At 36.9% G+C, this 25570-nt stretch overlaps 1 protein-coding gene across 5 annotated transcripts in view; it reads right to left on the reverse strand.

The window, feature by feature from the left end:
• Positions 1-167: 167 nt before the first annotated feature.
• The window catches only part of Pcnx1 (pecanex 1), a 159643-nt gene continuing 134240 nt past the window's right edge, over positions 168-25570 (reverse strand). For all 5 annotated transcript variants that reach the window (XM_070030966.1, XM_070030962.1, XM_070030959.1 and 2 more), the window contains 11 exons: positions 23172-23387; positions 21312-21565; positions 18366-18596; positions 18119-18219; positions 16694-16844; positions 14534-14764; positions 13728-14002; positions 10059-10264; positions 6576-7018; positions 5739-5879; positions 168-5560 (listed from right to left, as the gene is read on the reverse strand). In XM_070030966.1, the coding sequence (XP_069887067.1) occupies positions 5420-5560; positions 5739-5879; positions 6576-7018; positions 10059-10264; positions 13728-14002; positions 14534-14764; positions 16694-16844; positions 18119-18219; positions 18366-18596; positions 21312-21565; positions 23172-23387 (2390 nt within the window). In that variant the 3' untranslated portion in view covers positions 168-5419. The remainder of the gene's footprint in view (positions 5561-5738; positions 5880-6575; positions 7019-10058; positions 10265-13727; positions 14003-14533; positions 14765-16693; positions 16845-18118; positions 18220-18365; positions 18597-21311; positions 21566-23171; positions 23388-25570) is intronic.

Raw genomic sequence — 25570 nt, forward strand, 5'->3', positions numbered from 1 at the left:
TTACCAATATGTAACATCAAAATCAATTTAAAAGATGTAAACTACCACCTTTGTGAAGGAGATCTTTTAACATGGGTACAATTCTGTTTACTTCAGAGCCAACTCTGTTTTAAGAATATGCCACACAGAAAGTAATGATTTTTAATTTGACAAAAATGAACAGTAGGCAAAATGAAAAACAAATTTATTTCCTGTGTTTTTATCCATGGTCAATACTGTATATCTGATGCAATATATTTGCCAAAAACCTTGCAGCTTTTATGTTCCATTTTAAACAACTACAATATTTACAGGCTGTTTAGAGTAATACACACTCACACACACGCGTGCACGCGTGTACACACACACACAGAAGTACATATATTCTTTACTTTTACACTGAAATGCTGGTAAAGGCAATGACTACTTTCCAGAGCTCATGATCAGAAAAGGGAAACCCATTCTTCTTCCTCTACACTCACTCTCCTAGAATTATTTTCAATATTCCTCCTTCCATTTCCTCATGTAGAGCTCATTGCCAAACTTTTATAGGGGGTAACATAATCAATTTTTACAATTTACTTTTACTTAAACTATATAAGCTTTTTAAAAGAATAAGGAGATGTGACCCTCTTCTTATTATTTTGGTTGTAGAATCAAGCTTCATATATAAAAAATTTTGTTGAGTCACAAGTGCACAAAACCCAAGTCATCTGAAGCTTCCATCTCCTCCTCTATTACTTTTCTGTTCTGAATTCGAGGGTGTCCCTTTGCCTGCGGAGCTGACACACAGAAGTTCAGCTGTATCACCTGTCAGATGACCTTTGTTCCTTCTAGTGTGGCTCCACTGAACCATAAATTGTCATATGCAGAGCTGAAGCATGGGGAAAAAAGGTATAATCCTATATAACAGGTCTAACTTTAGAACAAAGTTGTCATAGGACTGCGGTGACAATCAGTTCTAGCTTCCCCCAATACTGGGTTGATCCAGGAAATGGCAGACAATGAAGTTCAGCTCACAAATAAATTATTTACCCTAAGAAAGAATAGCTCGCTTAGGACTATAAAGAAAAATTCTGATTGTACGTAATTCTTAACAGATGACTCTAGTAAGACGATTTGACAAACTATTTGTCTCTGGTTCTAAGGAAAAGTAACATGCTATTCATTCTACCACATTGGTTTTATAATAATAAATTCCTTTCCAATTGAAGTTCTTACCTAAACATTTAACAAATTTGAAATGAAAAGGCTAGATGTTTGTAAATTAGATCAGTTTGAAGAGAAATGAAGGAAAGAGGGATGACATTTAAAAAAAAATCATACCCATCCAATGTAAGATTAAAATTTAAAGCTGCTTAAATACATGGTAGAATCTAATTCTCCTCTTTCCCCTGATCAATAAACTCTATCCATGTAAGTTTGAAAGAGAAAAGTTCGAATTCCAAAGTACAAACAGGTTGTACTTTGATTGAGCTCTCCACTCAACCTGGAGCTAAAGTAAAATCCTTTAGAATAAAATAAGAAACCTTACATCCTACTTGAACAATGTATCATCTTAAAAGAAAAAAAAAAATCAACTGGGTTTGTGTCTGAAGGAACGTTATCTGATTATATACTACAAAAAAGAGTGAGAATACTGACTTACAAGCAAAAAGAAAAAACCTAGAGATTTGTTTATATTTGCAAATAAATAATTAAATACAAAACCAATGAACAAACTGGACAGCAGTTTTTACTTTAGTAGCTGGTAAACATAAACTCAAAGAATTCTCACATTCTACTACTATTATTTTTCCTCTCAAGTCATACATTTATTTAGGATGAAGAATGCCTGGAAGGTAGCTCAAATAAGGAGACCATTTTAAATGCTGTTCTAAATTTAAATTGAAAAGATCCAGTTCTGGATGTATGGCTTAATACAGCAATCCACTGAACGAAGATTTTCTAAGCAGAGGCAGAAGAGAATACTGCTTAGAATCAAAGTAGAAATTTATTAAGGCAAAGTTACCCTTGCTTAGATGTGAAGCTGTATTTTACATCTTGATACAGATGGAAAAATAGTCTAATCCTGAAATAAAAATACATCTTCCTAATGAGCTATAGTTTCCTATAAAAACTATAGTTTTATTTATTTTTAATAAAACCTCCTATTTTCATTGCTTGACATCTGGTACCTGGAGTAATTTCCCATATACTCTTTAAGATAGAAATATTGTCGGATATCAGAACTATTTCAGATATATTTGAAGTATTTTTCAAAGCACTTCAAATATAATGGAATTTAATCCTCTAGTAACCGAAATTCAAAGAAGGCAGTACACGTACATTTTCCTAAAAGGTAATGATGTCCTCTTATCTTTAAAAATATACATGCAGCTTCAACACTTCTTGGCTAAGTCCGATGAATACTAGCATATTATATTAATCTAGATTCTTGGAAAAATTAAAGCTCTTTACAAAAACTCAATATTTGAGATTTAACAAGTGTTGAAAATGGTGCAGAAAGAGATCACACCATGATCTCAAGTTGGAAGATTAACCAATAATTTAGTGTTACAAAATGTTAGGAGTTTTGCCACTGGATAAGAGAAAAATATTTAAAGAGGCCACTTCAGAGCTGTCCTCTCAAATTGGGGGGCGGGGAGGGGAGTGGGGTTTGGAGGAAGAGGAAAGAGAAAAATCAATGATTTCAGTCACATAACTCATAGGAAATCAATAAAAAAGATAGTGTTTCAGTCACATGTTTTTTTATTTGCAAATTATAGAACTCTGAAAATTTTGGCAATTATGAACTAAAAATACTATTGTATGTGAGTTTTATACTTTAAGGAAAAAATTAAGCAGAAAATTTTTGTGATCCATTTCTAATTATCTAGAAATAAAAAAACTTCTATTAATTTAGATCAATTTATTCTAAAGACATCGATCTTTGTCTATCATCACTTCCTTTGCTATAATTAAAAACGTAGTATGACTTTTTTTAAGACATCAGTTTTAGATTCAAAAAATAACAGGGCTTTTTCTTTTAGGAGTTCCTAATTTAGAAATTTTCTAAAAAGTTATATAGTAACAAAAGCTAACTGGTTTCAAGAAAGATGCCCATCTATTGCTATCCTAAATTAAGACTTGCTATATATGAAATTTAGTCTTGCTTATGAAATCTGACTTCACAGAGTATATGATATGTGTAACAAATTTTTAGGCGGAGAGGAGCAAGGAATAAAAAAAATTCCAGCCCTTCTGATTGAATCATCTAATGTTCACTTTTTTCCCTTTCTCTGTGTAGGAAAATAAATTATCTTCCATCTAAGATTGAAAAGCCTCCATTTATCTTTCCATCAAGGCAACAACTATGAAAAGATCATATTCATTTCACAGAGGGAAGAGCAGCAGGGGACATAAGTCTTTTGAGATTTAAAACGCAGACAGAGTATATATTCAGTTTTAGAAAAAAACAACAACTCCGAAGTTACAGTACACTACAGTTTTGCCAGAATGAGGCAAATGCAGAATATAGTAACAGTATTAGGAAAATACATTGTAAAATGGTCAATTTAGAAAGAATTTCTTTGTTTAAGAGCTCAGGAACTCATTTTAAACAGTAAAATTTGCAGTGTGAAATCTATGGAAATGTCAACACAAGGCACATTGGGTTCTGAATGACCACAAGTTTTACAACTGAGAAGAGGGAAAATAAAAAGGCTCTGAAGTGGAAATAAAGATTCTGCATTACAGTTATTTACTTTCATAGCTTTCATTCCTTCTACCATAACATTATGCTATACTGTGAAACATATCAGAATTAGAAAAAAACACTTCTCTCCTGATACCTCATCAAGTAATACTGCAAATCTGTGTGATCTAAACAGTAGCTGTTATGCACAACTAACTATGAAATACTTGAAATATGGCTAGTGCCATATGTAGAAATAGAATACTTTGGATATATTAATATCAAAATTAATTTTACCTGTTTTCTTTTTACTATCTTGTTCACAGGGGGGGAAGAAAGGTGGCTGTTCCAAAATGCTCAGAGAAGATAGGCAATTATCTTGGAGTTTCAAATCAAAAGGAAATTTTTCTGAAGAATTTAAAAAATGCTAAAAGTTGCAAATTAAACCTAAATTGCAGTTCCCATGTAGCCCAAATGTAAATCTGATATATATATATATTTCCCTGAATACATGCTTTAAAAAAACAATATAACTTACAAGACAGCATAGGAACTAAGTCAATTTCACAGTTATAAATATTTCAAATTACAGGTATACAGTATAAATTACAGGAAATAAAATTCAAGTAATAGAAAAAGAAGAGGGGAGAACAAGAAACAAAGTTATTAAAGAGGGATATAATGGTAAGAACTGCACCTTTTGGGTAATTTTTTTTGGGGGAAAAAGTGTTTACTTGAGAAACTGAACTTCATGTGAATAAATTCAAGAGCTAGGAACTTTTAAAATAAAAGGCAATCAGTCTTATCTTTAAAAACTCCTGGATGTTTACCTTCTTTGATAAGCAAAAGCATTTTCTTTCTAAAGCAGACTCCAGCAGGGCTTGACTCGAGAGAAAAGTACAGGGCACACAGTGATGAACCCATCTGAGATGTGGACACAGGAGCTGGCAGTAGTGTTCACATGGCCAATCCACTGACCACTGGCTCCAAGAAATGCCAAGGGTGAAGCTATGTATATCTTGAGACTGTGAATTCATCTTAAAGATCACATTCAACACACTGGTGTAAAGTACAGACTACTAATAGAAAAACAAAGAGTATAGTCCCTGCTTTTACTATATTTATCAGGAAAGGGAAGGGTTAATCCCAAAGGCAATTTAAATAATGGTATTTTATTTTTATATATAAATAAATGTTCTGAGAAATCTCAGATTTAGTGCATTGTAAAAAAATTAGTGCAGTTTTTTTCATTAAAGTTTTTAGAGCTCAAGGAATAACAAGATACATCTATGTCTGTTCATCTCTTACTGTACATTAAACTTTACACTGCTATGTGTCAAATTGAATACTTTCAATGAGTCTGTTTGTAAAAATCAAGGTCAATGGATTTCATGTTCTAAGATACAACATGGCAATTATTTTTGGCAAAGAAATTAGAAAAATATGAGATCATAGTTTAGAAATAAAGAGTGTCGATTTAAAGCATAAGCAATGCATAGGAAAAACTTTTAAAAGATGTATTTTAACAGAACTTTGTCTTTCATGCAAATTTTTTTCAGCATCTAACTTAAAAAAATATTTCAGCTCTATTTGGAGAGGGAGACAGTGAAGGAGTCAGGGTGAAGGGTGAAGGAGAGGCTCCTAACCAAGCCACCATTCTCAAGTCTCCCACAGAGAATAGAAGTGACCTCTATAGGCATCTTCTGTTTACTCGCAAGGTCTTGGAAAGACGAGGGAATGGAAATGCAGCTATAAAACACCAGTTCATACTTCAGCCCCAAGTTCTAGTACCCCAGTTTCAATTACAGTCACGTATTTATCATCAATCTGAACCAGAAGCACAGCCTTGTCGATGTGGGATCTCGTACCTGGATCTCTGCTGCAAGGCACCCATCGGTGAATCACCTAATGACTCAGAAGGAAACAAGCAGTTAGCGATAGACCCTGAATGTACCCACAAACACATCCTTCAGGAGTAGAGGGAGCAATTCTGTTTGAGAATTAAATATAAATATATGAATCAGCTAAAATTATGTAGTTAAGTAAATCAGGCTACAAAAAAGTGAGTTTCTAAAGGACTTACATGGCCTTCCATACCCTCTTGAGGACTCCAGTCTTTCCAGCTGTTTCTCCCAGCTTTTAACCGAATTCCTTCATCAGGCCACTGCAGCTCTTTCCTTTTGGACAGATTGATCCCTTCCAGAATTTGACCAGGATCCACAATCTAAATTATAAGGATTGCTTTTAATTCGCTTTTCCCTTGATAATAAAATATAATCAAGATTTCTTTCATAGGACTCTGTCTGAAGTTCTCCACTGTCTATAGTAGAATTATAAAACCACCACCACCACCACTACCACCACCACCACCACCCACCACCACCACCAAACAACTTAATAGCCAACTCAATTATTTTTAGCCTATGGGTTAGCCATCCTGCCACAGTATGTGCTGATGCTAATTAAGAGAACCTATCGCTGTGCAGAAACTGCTTATTTCCTGTGTCGAAGCCAGTAGAAACTTTTCAACATTCAAAAGTGCTCTAGTTTCATAATAATCCTTAACTCAACAAATAGGGCATAAAAACTAAAGCAAAGCAACAGCACAGGTCATAAAAACTAATGCAAAGCCGGGCACCAGTGGCTCAGGCCTGTAATCCTAGCTACTCAGGAGGTTGAGATGCGGATCACGGTTCAAAGCCAGCCTGGGTTCTTATCCTGAGACTCTTATCTCCAATAAACCACTAGAAAACTGGAAGTGGCACTGTGACTCAAGCAGTAGAACACTCGCCTTGAGCTGAAGAGCACAGAGACAGTGCCCAAGCCCAGAGTTCAAGCCCCACGAAAAAAACAAAAACAAAAACAAAAACAAAAACCTAAAGCAAAGCAACAGTACAGAAAGACTCCTGGGCTTACTCACTTGAACTCTGTAAATTACTTCCCCTTTTCTGGCATGTGAATTATTGGCAGGACTCAAGGTGCTGACTGGCTGGGGGTCAGTGGCACTGCTCTGTCCTCCCTCTGTCCCAAGAAAACCCACAAGAGTGTGATGTTTGCAGGCAGGGATGCTTTGGCTGGAGCTGCTGGAGGAAGGCAGGCCGTGCTGCACACAGGTCATGCCACTCTGACTGGCTGGGTCCATCTGGTTCACCATGGAAAGGCGGGATTGGATGGATGAAGGCAAGTTTCGAAGTGATATCTGGCTGGTGGAAGAGCGCCGACACGGCACAAATCCTGTGGTGGACATCCGGAAAGATGAATGGCGGCTACTGTAGCAGTAGGAAGACTGGCTGGCTACGGAGGCCCGAGCTGGGGACTGTCTGACCAGGCTTGACTGTACAGAGTGAGCACTGTGGCTAGTGCCTAGAGGGAGTAATAAGAGGAGGCATCATTCAAAGGAGCAAGGTCTTAGTTGGGGCTTTTGTGTTTTAGTTTCTAAGATTTTCTTCATTAAGCAAGTATTTGGTTCATTTATAGAACTTGCTACTTATGTTTAAATCTGAGAACTGTTTTCTTGAATGAATTTTGTTGGGCTTTTGTGTTTATTTTTTGGTGATACTAAAGTTTGAACACAGAGCTCTGTTCTCAGCTTGCTTGCTAAGCTGGCACTCACCCACTTAAGCCATGCCTCCTGTCAGGCTTTTTGTTGGCAATCTGAAATGGAATCCCATGGACTTTTAGGTCTCAACTGGCTTGAAACCAATTTCTCTAGATCTCAGCCTCCTAGTTAGCTAGGGCTACTTACAAGTGTGAGTCACTGGTGCCTGACTAAATTTTGTATTTTAAATTTTATTTCCTAAAGTTTTCTTTCTCCCAATTCCAACAAATTATAGCAAAAGCAGGATTTAAGCTTGATATAACTCCTAGTATTTAATGGAAATACTTTGAAAAAATAACATTTAAAATAATTCAGACATGAAACATCTCATGGAAATGTGAAAGCAGTCAAAACGTTTATTAGCACTCATGGCCTGATCTCACCTACACATGGAATTTTAAAATGTGAACGTCATCGAAACCAAGAGATACTTGTCAGAAGGTACAAAGTTCCAGTTAGATGGGACAAGTTGAGATCTTTGCAGGTGACGAGTAACATTAATGTACTGTGTACTTGAAAATTATAATAGAAAAAAAAAGAAAATTATAATAGAGTATGTCTAAAGTTTTCTTACCACCAAAAATTCTATGTATATGAGTTGGCAGATAGCTTAACTAGACTGATTTAATAATTTCATAATGAATTCATATATCAAAACCCACCATCTATGCCAAAAATATATACAATTTTTATTAGTTCATTGGGCAAAGACAAATGTTTATTATGGACCTATGACATGTGGCAAGCTCTGTAGTTACTATTTCTCAAAGTCTGTTAGTGCCCTTTCTGTCTCTTCCGCTGATGAGTTATGTTGCCTAGAGAATGAACATCACAGCCATGTTCATGAACATTAAAGAGATTACTACTAAATACTAGCTTTCAGGAATACTAAACAAATGGCTTGATGTGATTCTTTTTTAGAAAAATTATCTTTAAGTAGTTATACAAAAGGGTTTCAATTCAGTATGTCAGTTTATGACTCCAATGCATCTTGATCAATGTCACCCCTTTCATCATTTTCCTCGTCTTCTTCCTGATTCTTAAGGGCGATGTGAAGGTTGTCAATTTATACTGAAAACCTGGCTACATGTATTATTTTTTATACCTTAGAATGAAATGAGTTAATCAATGTAAGAGCAAAAGCAATCCTCCAGTTTTCTGGCTGGGGGTGTAGCTCAGTGTTATAATACTTACTTGCCTAGTATGTGCAAGGCCATGGGTTGGATCCCAGCATGGCCAAAAACAGAACAAGCACACAGAATCCTGGTTTTCATTAAGAAGAAAAAAAGAACATCTTTAAAGCTGATTATCTATCCACCTAAAGTCTTAATTTAATTATACTGGAACATTTTTGTTTTTGTTTTAAAACTCTGTTGGACTGACATGAATGGAGGAAGGAAGTATAGTGCTGATCACTATTTTGATCTATAACTAAGTGGTGCAAAAACAGATGAAGCCTGACTGCTCCTGCACAAGGCACAGACTTGTAGGCCTCCTGAAGACCAATTAGTGAGAGTAACTTCATGGTCTGGGACAGGGAAACTTTCCTTAGAGGATACGAAAATAGTAGGTTACAAATTAAAATAAAAACTGTCATTAAAAAAGACCAGGTACTCTTCATAGGAAGAAAATGAAAAGCTAAACAAAACTGGAAATGACCATTTTAGTACCAAAAACTTTCATATAACATGAAGAATATCGAAACTAAATTAATATAAAAAAGGTAACCAAGTAGAAAAAATAACAGCCAGGCACTGGTGGCTCACGCATGTAATCCTAGCTACTCAGGAGGCTGAGATCTGAGGATCGCGGTTCAAAGCCAGCCCGGGCAGGAAAGACTGTGAGACTCCTATCTCCAATAAACCACCAGAAAAAACCGGAAGTGGCGCTGTAGCTCAAGTGGTAGAGCGCTCGCCTTGAGCTGAAGAACTGAGGGACAGCACTCAGGCCCAGAGTTCAAGCCCCACGACCGACAAAAAAAAAAGAAAAAAGAAAAAATAACAGATAGACAAGAAGAGGCACTTCAGAGAGAACAGCAAGTAAAGTAATCTAAAAAAGCTTCCTAGAGCAATACAAATTAAACAATGAAATTACAGACACACTATTTCCTAGCCCTACAAGTAGAGAGCTGGGGGTCAGAGGAGATGGAGTAAGGACACCCAAAGCTGGGAAGGTCAATGGTACAAAGTCAATGGTATAATCATTCCTACTGAAAAAAATTGTAATTGTAACCCCTCTGTACAGTATTTTCACAATAAAAAAAATAAAAATTATTGGAGAGATTTTGTCATTAGTTATAAAGAGACTTATTTGCTGGGTACCTGTGGCTCACACCCGTAATCCTAGCTACTCAGGAAGCTGAGAATAAAAGATAGTGGTTTAGTGGTTCAAAGCCAGCCCAGGCAGGAAAGCCCATGAGACTCTTATCTCCAATTAAACACCAGAAAAACAAGCAAACAAAAAAACCCAAAAAAACAGAAGTGGTGCTGTGGGTCAAAGTAGTAGAGCACAGCTCAAGGACAGCACCAAAGGCCCTGAGTTCAAGCCCCATGACAGACAAAAATAGACATTCTCATAAATTCTGTCCTAATCACTTCATCTTTGAAGTTTCCAGCCTAAGAAAGTAGTAAGTGATACACAAAGATTTAATTACAAAAATTGTTACAACATAGGTAAGAAAAGACCAACTCATTACCAATAGTTAAGTTAAATAAAATATAATATTAAATATTATTTGTCTTACAATGCATACCACCATTAAGAAGCTAATACATGTATTACACACAATACTTGGCTTACTATTACCTAGTACTGGAGGATACGATGTGACAGGTGGGTGGAGTCCTGCTCCTGATCCCTGTCCAGGATTTCCAGTGCTTTCCTGGGACATGAGACCGTGGGGATCACTGGCAGTTGTTGCATTGTGACCAGGACAGGAAGTTCCGCCTCCCGTATCAGACTCTTCAATATTGCCACCACTATTACATCCAGCTCCACAACCTTTCCTTAGCCTAGAAATAAATACCAGAGTAGGACAATTCCAAGATCACTTCAAAATACTTTATTCTTTTTCCAGCTAATCTGAGCTGATAATGCTACTAATGTCCACTTTGGAAACTATTTATGGTATAATAAAGAAACAAAATTTAAAAATTTTTCTATTACTGCCTCAAATCTTTATAGGTTGCTTCATTTTTATATACTCTTATCTTTCCTATATCATAATAAGGAACTGTATGTACAAGACTGATTAAGAGGGGCACAAGGTTCTGTATTTAATTCCCCAGAACTAGACTTGGTTACAGGCTTTTATGCAGGTAGCATTAGATACTTAGGAGACAAAGAAGACTTAATATATGAAGTCTCTTGTTGGGTAAGATTAAGACAGTGTTTTAAAAAGGTAATTGGGGGAGCTGGGAAGGTGGCTCAGTGGTAGAGCGCTTGCCTTCCATGCATGAGGCCCTTGGTTCGATTCCTCAGCACGACATAAGCAAAAAGAAAAAAGCCGGAAGTGGTGCTGTGGCTCAAGTGTAGAGTGCTAGCCTTGAGCTGAAGAGCTGAGGGACAGCACCCAGGCCCAGAGTTCAGGCCCCACGACTGGACCCCCCCCCCAAAAAAAGACTCATTAAGACCACAGCAGGAAACAGGTTTTGTCAGTGTTTGTTCCATGACAAATGCAAAAAAACTGAATTTATTTATACTGTTACTATAGCACATTTTAAGAAAGTGGTTGCATTTTTAAGTGTTTTTTAAGATAGGTGACTAGTTGTCTGGAGGATGGCCATGACTATCTCAGTCTGGCAATGGAAGTCTTACATTCCAGAAGAATTCAAGTCAAATCAAAACAGTTGGGTATACCACCTATATGCCAATGATCCTAGCAGAAAAAAGCTTAACTTATTCAAGGTAATTCCAGCATGATATATATATATATATATATATATATATATATATATATATATAATATACTTATATATAAATATATATATAAATATTATATACATAAACATATATATTTTTTTGTTGTTGTTGTTGGTCATGGGGCCTGAACTCTGGGCCTGGGTGCTGTCCCTCAGCTCTTCAGCTCAAGGCTAACACTCTACCACTTGAGCCACAGCACCACTTCCGGCTTTTTCTGCTTATGTGGTGCTGAGGAATTGAACCCATGGCCTCATGCATGCAAGGTAAGCACTCTGCCACTGAGCCACGTTCCCAGCCCAAGCATGAGATATTTTTTGAAAAGAGAATTTCTCTGAACACTGCTTTGGCATGGTTGGATAAAAATGGATGTTAAAATGCTGGAACTTTACTCTTAAAGCACTGGATATTCTTAGAACAAGATTTAAAGGAACCTCTACAAGTCTAATCCCTACATCCTGTTTTCCTTAAGCTCTGATATTTAAGAATCTGAAATCTTTTCAAGAGTTGCAAACCTTTTTTTTTTTTTTTTTGCCATTTTCTTCATCATTCATTAAACAATGATATTCCCATGCCATACATCATAATTTACCAGCTAAAGGGTAGAGAAAAAATTCACACACACTCTTGAACATAACACATTTGAAACTGGTGATGACTGGATTGTTAAAAAAGACAAAAGATTATCTGTATTGCATAACCAAGCATTTCAACATGCATGAAGTGCTCCCCCTACTGTTAGAACAGAATGCTAAATAGAAGATAAACTTGCATGTGTTTCGTGTATTTTTCTGTTAATTTTTCCTTTGCTGACAGAAACAGCAAATTCTGTAAATAGTGGCAATATGCTGAGATAGAGTAAAAAAATTAAACAAAGAAAACCAAATTATTCAAATGCCAAATACTAGAAAAATGGGTCTTAACCAAGATTACACATTAGGTTTACCTAAGGGTATTTTTTGTTTTATTCGTTGTTTTTGGTTTATTTTAGTGCCAGGACTGGAATTTGAACTCCGGGCCTAACCACTGTTCCTTAGCTTTTTTTGCTCAAGGCAGGTGCTCTACCAGTTGAGCTACAGCTCTACTTCTGGATTTTTGCAGATTAACTGGAGATAAGAATCTGAGAGGTGTACTTGCTTGCCCGATTTTTGGCGATGTCACACTCTTCTGCAGAAGTAAAGTTTGCCTTGCTGAGACAATTCTTTAATTTTGTATTTATTGTTGAGACTCCAATGTTTTTTAAAAATTATTTGCTATTTTATTTTTTATTTACTTATTTTTTGGTCAGTCGTGGGGCTTGAACTCTAGGCCTGGGTGCTGTCCCTCAGCTCCTCAGCTCAAGGCTAATGCTCTGCTCTACCACTTGAGCCACAGTGCCACTTCCTCCAGTGGTTCTTAAAAAGCCTATTTACAGCGTAGATGTAAGGACATTTGCCTTCAAAATCATTTTATAGTTATATATTGACTCTAACATTGACATTAACCTTCAAATTCCAGTAAGTATTGTCCAATTATGTCAATATTCTTTTTTCAGATTCAACTGTTACTTATAGTTCTCATGCTATTTAAATATCTTTCAATTGGAAACAGCAGTACAGTCTTTTCTAGTCTTTATCTTTTGAAAACTACAGACTACTTATTTTTGTAGAATGTCTCTTGGGTTTAAGACTTGAACTCAGTGGCTGGGTACTATTCCTGAGCTTTCTGGCTGAAAGCTACTACTCTACCACTTGCGTAACAGCTTCACTTCCAGATTTTTGATGGTTAGTTGGAGATAAGAGTTCTCATGGGGACTTTCTTGCTCAGGCTGACTAAACTGTGACTGAACTGTGGTCCTCAGATCTTAGCCTTCTGAGTAGCAAGGATCACAGGAGTAAGCCACTGGTACATGGCTGCCCTTGGGCATTTTTAAACCAGGGTTCTAGGTGAGAATTAAACTCTTAACTCCTTAGGAAATCTGTACTAGTCAGGGTTCTCCAAAAAGTAGAATCCATGTATTTGTCTAGAAAGTTATTTGTTATGAAGTATTGTCTTATAACATTGTGGGAGGCAAAAAATGGCTAGGAGACTTTTGAGCTGGACCTTGATCCTCAGACCTCAAATCTCCCCAGTAGCTAGGATTACTGGCATGAGCCACCAGCTCCAGGCTACCTAAGATTTTGTTGCTGTCGGCTTTGGGGTTTGATCTCAGGGCCTGGGCACTGTCCCTGAGCCTCTTTGTGCTCAAGGCTAGCAACCTACCACTTGAGCCACAGTGCCACTTCTGATTTTTGAGTGGTTAATTGGAAACAGGAGTCTCATGAGGACTTTTCTGGCTTTGAACCTTGATCTCAGCCTCCTGAGTAGCTAGGATGACAGGTCTGAGCCACTGGTACCAGGTAATGGTATCTAGGATTTTAAAGGCAAAATGCTTAGTTCTATTCCTTGAAGTTCAGATTTAGTAAGTTTATATTGTGCTATGGCATCTCTATTTTTTTCTATAAGCATCTTAGGCAAAACATGTTTAGATAAAGAGGGCTAGGATAAACTGCCACTGAAAACAACCCCACAGCTTACCTGTGCCAGGTTGACACTATGAAGTTTCTGATATTTCCTAAACTGATAGGTCCCCCAAGAATTTCTTTAAGCTGTTCATGGCTATCAGAGTAAGAAGTTGTCAGAGGTGAGACAAAGATTGGGTAGCCAATAGGTTGGTCACAAGATGAGTTTATCATATTCCGGAGAGCTTGCTTTGCATTCTGGATGCTACCTCTCTCTGGATTACGGTTACGTAGAAAAACAAGTTCTTGCTGTTGCCCAGCCCAAAGGCCCCGGACACATTCCTTGTTCACCTGAAAATCAAAACACATGGAAATTTGTTAAGGGGCCAAGAATAAAATCAGAGAAACAATATGACAATCAATTGTGAACAGGTGAAAATAAATTAAGTTGGTCACATTTAAACAAAACAATCAATTTCCTTTATTATTAGCAGACTGCTAAATCAAAAAACCTACAGAGCTTTCCCCCCTGCTGTCTGGTAAATATATGAAGCAAAATGTAGTCCACTGAGTTTTTCAAGTTGATAAAGATTAAGTTTAGTGAACAAGGTGAACAAGTGAACAAGTGACACCATTATTTTGTCACCTAAGGAATGACATTTAATCAGCAACAAGGTGCTTATGGACTTTTGAAGAAGGGATGCTTCCCAGATTGCACATGTAGAAGATATAAGCATCAAAAAATGAAATACATGTTTAATTACTGACAAAAATAAGTCAAACCAGGTGCTTATAAACAGCGCTAATGTAGTTTAGTCACTTTTTCTATAAAAAGGTTCAATCACTTTTCAAAAGTCTGGATCAAGTTACTAAAAAACTTACTTTGATGACCCTGAAGCTTAGGTAGCGCCTGTTGAGCATGATGATTTTATACTCATTTGTGCCATCATCCATGACATGCCGCAGAGCAAGCAAGGAAGGAGAGTTGGCAAGGACCGCACTCCGCCACGCTGGGTCCCCTTCATGGGCTATCACAAGGTTCTTTTCATGGGATACGATGGCCTCATAGAGCACAGTAGGGTCATCATACTCATCTGGAGAAGTGAAATGATCCTAAACACAGAAATACAATATACCTGAGTAGTACTGATGTCTAAACTCAGAATCTGTGCTTCCTAGGCAGGTGCTATACCAACTGTGCCACATCCTTCACCCACCTATATATATTTTTCTTTTTTTGAAAAAGAAGAGATTATTGTAACTTCTACACGCACAAAGTCATTAAGTAGAAACTCCTACAAAAGTTTAGTATGAATATTTTATATCAACATATGAATATTAAGAATGAATCAGATTCTTAATCATAATTAGGTTAAGAATTAACTCATTACTGCTATAATATGTCTATAAAGGCTCTGCTCTAACCCAATCCTTTAGTTATCTTAGATAAGCAAATACATTTCCATTTTTCTTTTTTTTTTTTTGCCAGTCTTGGGGCTTGAACTCAGAACCAAGATGCTGCCTCTGAGCTTTTCTACTCAATGTTGGTACTTGCTCTACCAACTGAGTCATAGTTCCACTTTTGGCTTTTTGGTGGTTAATTGGAGACAAGTCTCAGATTTTTCTGCACAGGCTAGCTTCAAACTGCAATTCTCAGATCTCAGCCTCCTTAGTAGCTAGGAGTGAACGACCAGCACCTGTCCATTTCTACTTTTCATATAGTCTTTTTTTTTTTTTAAAGTTAGTCTATATACCTTCATTCATACATTTTTTTAACTTAAGGATCATTACAGTGTTATCAGTTAAAAAAGGACCTACAAAAGGTTCTGCATTTGTAAGGCACTTTGTACGTAAAGCAATATACTCACTTTGTATATGAGCAGTATCTTATATTGCGCATGGCTCTGAGCTGTGTGCACATATAGGTATTTTAATCATACAAAAGCCTCTAGGACTTAGTAACTGTATTCTGTATCTACTATGTAAAAGACTATGCCAAGCAACATGGATGGGAATAAGTGAGAAGAGAGTTCCCCCAAAATGCAGCCATTGAATCTGGTGACAGGATCTGTGAAAATAATCTAGTGCTTCACAATGGACAAATGTCTTTCAGTCTATCATTTTGACTTACAATTTTGTCAAGTAAATCTGTCAAGGTTGAAAGTATCTGCATTTTTACATGTCTCAAAACTGAAGCTCAAAAGAACTAAAGCTGCTTCTTTGGGTTAAAAAGAGCTTTGGTGACACCAGATCTTCAATACTGCTTCTGTTACTTCCTTAAAAATTCTTTCCTTCTTTCTCTCTTCCTTTCTCTTTCCTTTCTCTTTTTCTTTCTCTCTCTCTTATTCTTTCTTTCTTTCTTTCTTCCTTTCTCTTTCTTGTATATTCTCTCTCCTCTCCCTCCCTCATATTCAGTCATATTAGGCACAGCAGATGCATTTATCACATGATCTCCATCAGATCTGATAATTACAGTCAAATTTAATGATCAGAAAAACAAGTGTTAGTACTTAATTTGACAATACATTTTTTTAAATGACTCAGGGCTTTGGAAATACATTATGGGACCTCATTTAATTTTATTACCTTACTAGGGTTATTTAATTAAGGAAAAATCTGTCTACCTATTATTCTATATAATACAGTAAATTAAACACACAGTTCAGTAACAGCAGAATTTATACTGCTCCTCAGGTGTTACTGTTCTGCATCTGGAGTTGCTAGTTATTCATTCAGAGGCATGAAGTCAAAACAAAGACCCTGTTATATGGTCAAAAACCATTATTTTCAGCTTATGACTGCTTAAATTTGTCTTTACGTTTATGTCTAGATCAGTCCCATCCTAATACTAATATCTAAATTTACCATGACTGTTAAGATTATAAACACAGGTTTAGGATTGAAAGATTTAATGTTTTGCCATGAATCATGAGTCTTCAAATGAGAGCATTTCTCAAAAGGTGCCTAAAAATATATTATGGAAGTCAAATGAAGAAATACCAGTAAATCTCAGTAATGCTGTTAAAAATCTGGTCTTCTTACCTGATGAAGTTTAATGGACATACGGATTCCAGGGACTACTACTTTTCTTAGCAATTCCATGTCAGCAAAGATCCACTCATCTCGAATTGAAGAAATACGGAAATCTCCTTTAAATAGGGCATGCAATCCATAGAGGAATGACTCTAAATTACTGTCAAGATTGGAGATAAAAGTTCACATATTTTGATAAAGGTTTTTACCACACTAATTCTTACATCTGGCTGTACATCAAAATCATCTGGGAGTGTTCTGAAAATAGATTCCAAGGACTAAAGTCAGAAGTCCTAAATCAGAATTGTAAGAGATCTCATCTGGGACATTTGCTATGTAACCACTGTAGCCCATGAAAATAAACAGAGCCTATAAGTCAAAATAAATTATGGAGAGTCTAATATAAAATAAGTAGTTAAAGAAGAAATTGAAAATACACAGTGTATCTTAATTCTAATTCATATGGATGAATTTGTCAGAAAATTCAGTTTAGATTTAGAGTCTCAGAGTCAGGCTCATGCCTATAATCCTAGCTACTCAGAAGGCTGAGATCTGAAGGTCAAGGTTCAAAGTGAGCCCTGGCAGAAAAAAGTTCATGAGATTCTTATCTCCAATACACCACCGGAAAACCAGAAAAGGTACTGTGGCTCAATGTGGTAGAGTACTAGCCTTGAGCTAGTTCAGTGTCCAGGCCCTGACTGTAAGCCCCACAACTACCACTACCCTCACCACCACCACCACCACCACCACCACCACCACCACCACCACCACCACCACCACCACCAAAACAACAACAAAAACAAAAGAAAAGAAGAAAAAAGAAAAGGAAAAAAATAAAAGCAAAGGTATTAGTCTGAAAAAAATGGGAGATGACTTGGATTTTGAGGTGACTGTAAAATGTCTTCAATCCATTGGATTATCATTATCCATGACTACTCACATATGTGAATTTTAAGATAGCTTTAAAAAATTACCTGTAAGTGGCTGTACATAGCAGATGCTGTGTGACAAAGCACTTTATGAATATAATGTATCTTGATCAATGTCACCCCCTTCATCATACTCACCCCTCTTTGACCCACTCCTTCCCTTACTTTTCTTAATTTTGTGATATATACAATTAATTATGGATTGCATTCTCCCCCTCCCCCACTTCATTTGCCTTAGTCCTTTCCTTTTGGCCCCAGCCCTGCCTGTTACAAGTACCCATTTCCTGGTACTTATTTTTGTCGGACTTTGACTTTGAAACCCAAAGACAGTTTTGCTAACCAGTTCATAGAATTTATTAATGTTCAGCAAGATGTAAAGTAGTTTAAAATCTAAAGAAACTTTTGTAATGAAGTAGCATAAAATGAACGTTTGCATAAAGAGTTATTTCAGAAAGTTAGACAGCTTCTCCTACTCTCTTCCTGAAAACAGAAATACCTACTTTACCTGGACATATGGTGGGATGCAGTTCCCAAAGCTCTCCGTCCCAGAACACAGAGTCCATAACAAAGAGTCACAAGGGATGAATCTTTGTCCACATCTAATGGCTTTAAAAAAGAATAAATATTAGTTATCAGAAATGAATGTACATAATCCAATAAATCAGTGATCCCATAACAACAATAGAAATATTCCTTCTACTTTCAAAAGAATTTGGATTCACAGAACTTCAAATGAAGTAAACCAGCCCTACCTTTGCTCTCCGGGAAGAACAGTACTCTATCCAGTTGAGGTAAATCACACAGAAACTCTCCCTGGATATGCCTGCAAGTCGATGGTCATAGTCTTCATCAATGTTTGGATTAAATGTTGGGTCCACATCAACATAATTTCGATCTGCACAAAGACGCAGTCCTTCCTGCATTGTCTCATTAGCAAGCCATTCCTCTAACTTAGAGGAGGTTATAACGTAATAAATGATACCCTAATTTAAAATCACAGGAAAAGAATTCAGATTAAAATCAAAATTTGGATTAATTTCAAACCCTCAGCAAAAACTCAAACATTTCATTCTAGTTCAGTATTCTATGTATACTTTCTAAGAATGTTAAATATACCTCAGGCCTTCCTAAATTAAGTAACACTTAATACTTTAAAATCACAACCATAAATTCATCTAGACAATGGGCAGCATACTGATTTTAGTGCTTCTGAATTTAAAAAATATGAAGAGCAGTGAAAAAAATTACTGTACTGCATTTATTTTGAAAATTTTCTCATAGTAAGTTATTGAACCATCTGGTGTTCCTAAGTTAGAGAAATATAGCCAATCAAAAAAAAATACATGTATGTTTATATACATGTATATATATGTATATATATGTAGGACTTCAGAAGCAAAATGGCACACATAGGTTTAAAAATGGAAACTAGGTTCTAAATCTTTTCTAGCTTCCTGAGGTTGGGTTTAAGCAAATATCAAATGGAAGGTTTAAGGTTCCACCAAATCAGCACAAATAAGGTGGAAAAAATGTGGGATATTAAAGCTTATTTATCACGTTTCTTTATTAAAAACATTGGAGGGCTGGGAAGGTGGCTCAGTGGCAGAGCGCTTGCCTTGCATGCATGAGGCCCTGGGTTCGATTCCTCAGCACCACATAAGCAAAAAGAAAAAAAAAAGCCGGAAGTGGCGCTGTGGCTCAAGTGGTAGAGCGTTAGCCTTGAGCTGAAGAGCTGAGGGACAGCGCCCAGGCTCAGAATTCAGGCCCCACGACTGGACCACCCCCCAAAAAAATGGAAACACAAATCAAAATAACATTGAGATTCCATCTCATCCCAGTAAGAATAACCATCATCAAAAATACAAACAAGTGCTGCAAAGAAAAAGGAACCTGTTGGTGGGAATGTAAATTAATACAACCACTATGGAAAGGCCATTTGTAGATTCCTCCAAAAATTAAATATAGATCTACCCTATAATCCAGTAATACCACTCTTGGGCATTTATCCAAAAGATTACATGTCAGGAAATTCATTAAAGACATCTGCAGACCCATGTTCACTGCTGTACTATTCACCATAGTGAAGCTGTGGAACCATCTCAGATGCTCCCTTACAATGGATGTGTATATTAAGAAAATATAATATAAAATATGCATCTACACTAACAATAAGAAAAAGAATATTATGTTTTTTGCAGGAAAATAGATGGACCTAGAAAAATTATATTAAGTGAATTAAGTCAGGCTCAAAGAGACAAAAGGTGTATGTTTTCTCTCATATGTGGAAGACAGACTGAAATTATAAACAAATAAAAATATGTACAGGGTCATTTACAGATATACACAAATTAAGTAGGCTATACAATGGGGAGGAGTCCAATGGTATAACTCCTCTAACAACTAATTTATAGTCTAACAAAATGAATACAAGGAAGCTGGAACATGTACTGTAAAGGGTAGGGGGGACATAGGAATGGAGAGAGAAAGGGTGAGTGAATCATAATATTCAATGTGTATATGTGAAAACAGAACCAACAACTTGAAGGGATGTATAGGGTCTAGAAAGATGTGGGAGAACTATAAATGGGAAAATAATGATCAAGATACACGTTCTCATAAATACATTGTACTTATAAATGGACATGTTGAATTGAAACTGCTTTGTATAAGTACTTAAAAGATAATAATAGATAAAATGATAATACCAAAAAAATTGGCTGTAGTTAGAAGTCCCCAAGTCACTACCATGCTGCATTTCTACAAGACTTTTAGCAATGACAGAATATCTTGTGTAGTAAAGGATTAACTCCAGCCAATGAGAGGTCTGGCTCATGCCCTCAGGTTGTGGAAAGTAACCCTAAGTTCTTGGAATGGCTGCCTGATAAGTCATTTTTTCCTTTTTTTCTCGGGTGGCAGTCTAGAGACCACAATCCCAAATTGCTCTCTAGAAGACCTTGGAAGACTTACGTCAGCCATGTGGGTAGCCAGCCATGTGTACATGACTATACCCCAATAAAGACCTACTTTTCTTCAGAGCATTAAGGAAGATGCACATGTGAATATGCATGTGTGTGTGTAAATTTTCCTTAGCACAATTCATAAAACATTTAGCTATAAATATGTTACTAATATTAATGAACAACTGGAAGTGTGTATCAGTACCGGGGCTTAAACTCAGGGACAAGGCACTGTCCCTTAGCATTTTTATTCAAGGCTTGCACTCTACCATTTGAGCTCCACTTCTGGCTTGTTGGTAATTGATGAAGATTGAGAGTTTCACTGACTATCCTGCTGGCTTCAAACATTGTGAGTAGCTAGGATTACAGGTGTGAGCCACTGGTACCCAGCTAAAAAAAAATTTTTTTTTTTTTGGGTCCGGTCGTGGGGCCTGAACTCTGGGCCTGGGCGCTGTCCCTCAGTTCTTCAGCTCAAGGCTAGTGCTCTACCACTTGAGCCACAGCACCACTTCCGGCTTTTTTCTTTTTGCTTATGTTGTGCTGAGGAATCGAACCCAGGGCCTCAGACATACAAGGCAAGTGCTCTACCACTGAGCCACCTTCTCAGCCCCATCAGCTAAAATTTTTGAAGGTATATTTTTACTGACTTTCCAGAATTCTGAACAATTTGTAGGTTAAAAATGTGTGTTTTCCCTGGGAAACTTTAGTTACCCAGTGATCTAAGTAGGCACATAGCCTTACCTTGACATAGTAAGTTGTGAGAACTTTCCGAAGGTCAAAGACTTGAAGCATAGAAGCAGCACTATTATCAGTGATGCTATAACCCTCCAGAATATACTTAGTGACTATCACTTCCCAAGCGAGCCAGCGCTGGCTGAATGCAGCATTAAATGAAAGCACATGAGGAATGTGGCCAGGTTCACAACAGCAAAATCCTTCATCTTCTTCTACACCTTCAGTAATGGCTTCCACTTCCCGTTGTTGACAGTAGGTACCTTAAGAAAGAGAGATAGAGGCTATTACAAACAAAGGTAATGAGAAAATGGGGGGAAAAAATGAATGTTTCAAGGACAAAAGGAATTTTTAAGACACATTACTAGTAGTAAAGTAGGGTTCATTGACCTTAGCATATTCATTAACAAATCACAGCAAACTCCAGAAACTATGTATATTATATGTTTATCTCCTGCAGAATCACAATGTGCTTTAGCACATTAAAGATTGTACAGAAAGGTTTTTCATTTTAATTCATATACTTCCAAACTTCCAATGGGCTTACAACTGCATTTGTATCGAATACACATATATCTCCTTAAAATATGAGTTTATACAAAAAACAGTGTAACAAAAACTAAGTTATCTAAGACATGGGAATATAACATGCAGAACTTAGAAGAACTGGAGCTCTATTTACCAGTACTGCATCCATGTTATAAGCAGAAATATTAAACATATCTTGTCTATTTGGATGTATTTAGTATTAAATAATTACATTTTTCTGTTCTTAATTCTAAGGAGTTATATTGTTTACCAATGCAGAACTCTCAACAATTTCATTATTTCATTTTTCTCAATTACATTCACTAACACTTTCACAATGATACTATATACTAGTGTTAAGAAAAATCCTTGTCTTAAACATGACATTCATAGAAGTGGAGGAAGGAAGAAAACAGGAGACTCAAAGAGGCAGGAGAAAAGTTACAAATAATAAACATCAAGCCTATTAAGCACTGCATTAATGTCTTATTTCTATGGAGGAGAGTAACTTCTAGAGAAGCAAACAAATTGCTCACAAAGGCACAGGCCTTCTGATTCAATACTAGGGTAACAAAGTTACTAGGGTACTGAGTTAGTCCTACTTCCATCATAGTAACAATTACCTGAGGAAAACAACTGAAGAGAGGAAAGGTTTGTTTTTGCTCAAGCATTCAGGAGTTCAAGTCCATCCTGGTGGAGAGGTCGTGGCAGAGCAAAACAGCTCATATCATCACAGCCAGGAAGGAGAGAATAAGAGAAAGAATATCTGCACTCATCTTTCCTCCTTTTAGTTTTAATCTAGCCTGATCCACATTCAGGATGGTCATCCCACCTCAGTTAATCCTCTATGGAAATGCAGTGGACACACCCAGAAGTGTGCTTTACTAATAATCTCATAGGTACTGAGACAGTTCAATCAAACCGATAATGTTACCCATCATCACAGGTACATATCTGAAGAGATCTCTTTTGAGTCAAATGCTTTCCATGCTTCTTATTCAAGACTGAAAAACTCCAAAGATCTTTTTAGAACAGATGAGAAACTCTCTAAAATCTCTTGTCTAAATATTCTCTGACCAGAAAGATATTCAGCAAAAGGACTTGAAATTCCTGTAAAACAAGTTTCTACTTGTGCTTACAAATTATTTAGCGTGCAGGAATTGATGATATCAAGTTCACGTGTTTCTGAATGTGATTTCCTTTGTAGAAAAACCACTTTTCACACCTTAACAACTTTTCTCATTCTATAATCCTAAAAATCAAACCTTGTGATAACTTTCAAGGTGTAGATATATACAACTTAGAAATCCCATATACATGCTATAAAAATAAAGATCTTACCTCTGAATTCAAGTCCGCGAAGCTGAAAAGTGACCAGTCCATTGCCTATCTCTATAAGGTGCACTAATGCATTGAGATAGTCAGAGGCGAGGATGAAACAGTCCCCAGTGCTAAAGTTGCCCCATCGCCCTAGCAGCAAATCGCCACAAAGGCTATGTTGTAGCGATCTGGTTAAATGTTCATAAAAGATGGAATTCAGATTGTTGTCATCTGATCCTGTAAGAAAGGATTTAAAAACAAACATTAAATTTTCACTTTAAGTTCCCTTTCTATTGACAAAATTGGTCAAAACTAAATTCCAGTTAGCATTGTACTTATATTTATTTGACAAAAATAACACTAATACTGCCATAATTTCTGCATAAAAATTAATCACAGTGTTATCATTTACATATGAAGTGTCCCCCAAAAGGCTCATGTACTGAGTCTTTTGTCCTCAGCTGGTGGCATTACTGGAGGTGGGGCCTAGTTAGTGGAAGGTCTTTAGAGGTGTGTTATTGAAGGAACATTCTTTTCTCCCTTCCTTTCCCTTCTTCCCTCCTCTGCCCATCATTCTCTCCTTGCTGTGATGGAGTGAGCAGCTCTGCTCTGCCACAAGTTTCCTTCCATATACTCTGCCTCATTATAGGCCTATAGCAGTTGGGCCAAACACCCAGAGAATCATATCTTTGAAACCAGGGACCAAAATAAATCATTCAAGTAGGTAATCTCCTATATTTTGCCAGAGACATAAATCTAATTAACACACAGGCTTCAACACTGAGAGTTAATAAGCACATATCACTTCTGAGAGTTCCCTATCAGTGTAAGACGTAATTTGGTTAAATGCGATCTGAAGACTTTTCCATATTTTTGGCATTCCACAATTTATAATTCTTGGACCGTTATTGCTAGTCAATGAAATAGGCCTTATAATTAAATGCATGTAACAGAAACAAAAATGGTAAAAAGAATTTAGGAGGAGAGAAAAGACTATTTGATAAAGGAAATAGATAAAGTAGTATAAGATTTGAACAATACAATTGAAATCTAAGAGAATTAATCAGGAAGAACCTGAATATCAAGATGGATAACATTAGCAGAAATAAATTATATACACAGGTACAGTAATGAAGAACCTACAAAACTGGGCATTAGGGTAATCCTGTCAGACAAACATTAGCATAAATATCACTTATCAAATGAAATGACCACATTTAGAAGCTGCCCATCCAGCTGGGCACCAGTGGCTCAAGCCTGTAATCCTAGCTACTCAGGAGGCTGACATCTGAGGCTTGTGGCTCAAAGCCAGCCCAGGCAGAAAAGTCCATGAGACTCTCACCTCCAATTAACCACCAGAAAACCAGAAGTGGCTCAAGTGGTAGAGCATTTGTCTTGAGCTGAAGAGTTCAGGGACAGTGCCTAGGCCCAGAGTTCAAGCCCCACAACCAACACACACACACCATACCACACACATACATTTCTCTCTCTCTCTCTCTCTCTCTCTCTCTCTCTCTCTCTCTCTCTCTCTCTCTCTCTCTCTCTCTCTCTCTCACACCAGGAAGCTGCCCATCCAAAGCAATAACCTATAAGTTGTATTCAAACTATAGGAGAATGAAAAAATACTCAAAATTTAGTAGTCATTTTAAACTCAGTCTCACTAAATATGTTTTTAAGTGAAGGGAGGCAGGCAAAGGTATAATCCTAACTACTCAGGAGGCTGATACCTACAGGGCCATGGTCACAGGGCCATGTTCAAAACAAGCCCTGGTAGAAAGCCCATGGCTCAAGTGGGAGAGTGCTAGTCAAGCAGGCAAGCTAGGCAGGTATGAGGGAATGAATTGAATGTTGAGGGAGGAACTCTAGATTCTAATATTTAAAAAGTGTATATAATTCTGTCTTTTCATTGCAAAAGAATATGGATTTGTTACACAGGACACTGACAATGGCATCCTGAGAATTCTAGGCTTTTATAAGAATATAGCAGAGCTGAGATTGTTCTTTTCTCTACCAGAATGTGTTACTAAAAGCAAACAGTTCTCCTTAATCCAAATTTATAATTAAGAATCAACTTGATTCTTACAATTCGGTTTTATAGATGGATAGAGCATTTGAATTTTTTTTTTTTTTGGGTCCGGTCGTGGGGCCTGAACTCTGGGCCTGGGCGCTGTCCCTCAGCTCTTCAGCTCAAGGCTAGCGGTCTACCACTTGAGCCACAGCACCACTTCCGGCTTTTTTCTTCTTGCTTATGTGGTGCTGAGGAATTGAACCCAGGGCCTCAGGCATGCAAGGCAAGTGCTCTACCACTGAGCCACCTTCCCAGCCCAGAGCACTTGAATTTATGCATCAAAGGATACAAATACTTCTGTCTATTTGGGAATAATGTCTCTTTCAAAAGGTAACTTAGTCAGGGGTCAGTG

The sequence above is a fragment of the Dipodomys merriami genome, unplaced genomic scaffold (assembly GCF_024711535.1).
Source record: "Dipodomys merriami isolate MVZ:Mamm:240054 unplaced genomic scaffold, mDipMer1.0.p SCAF_1, whole genome shotgun sequence".
NCBI classification, from domain to species: Eukaryota; Metazoa; Chordata; class Mammalia; order Rodentia; family Heteromyidae; genus Dipodomys; species Dipodomys merriami.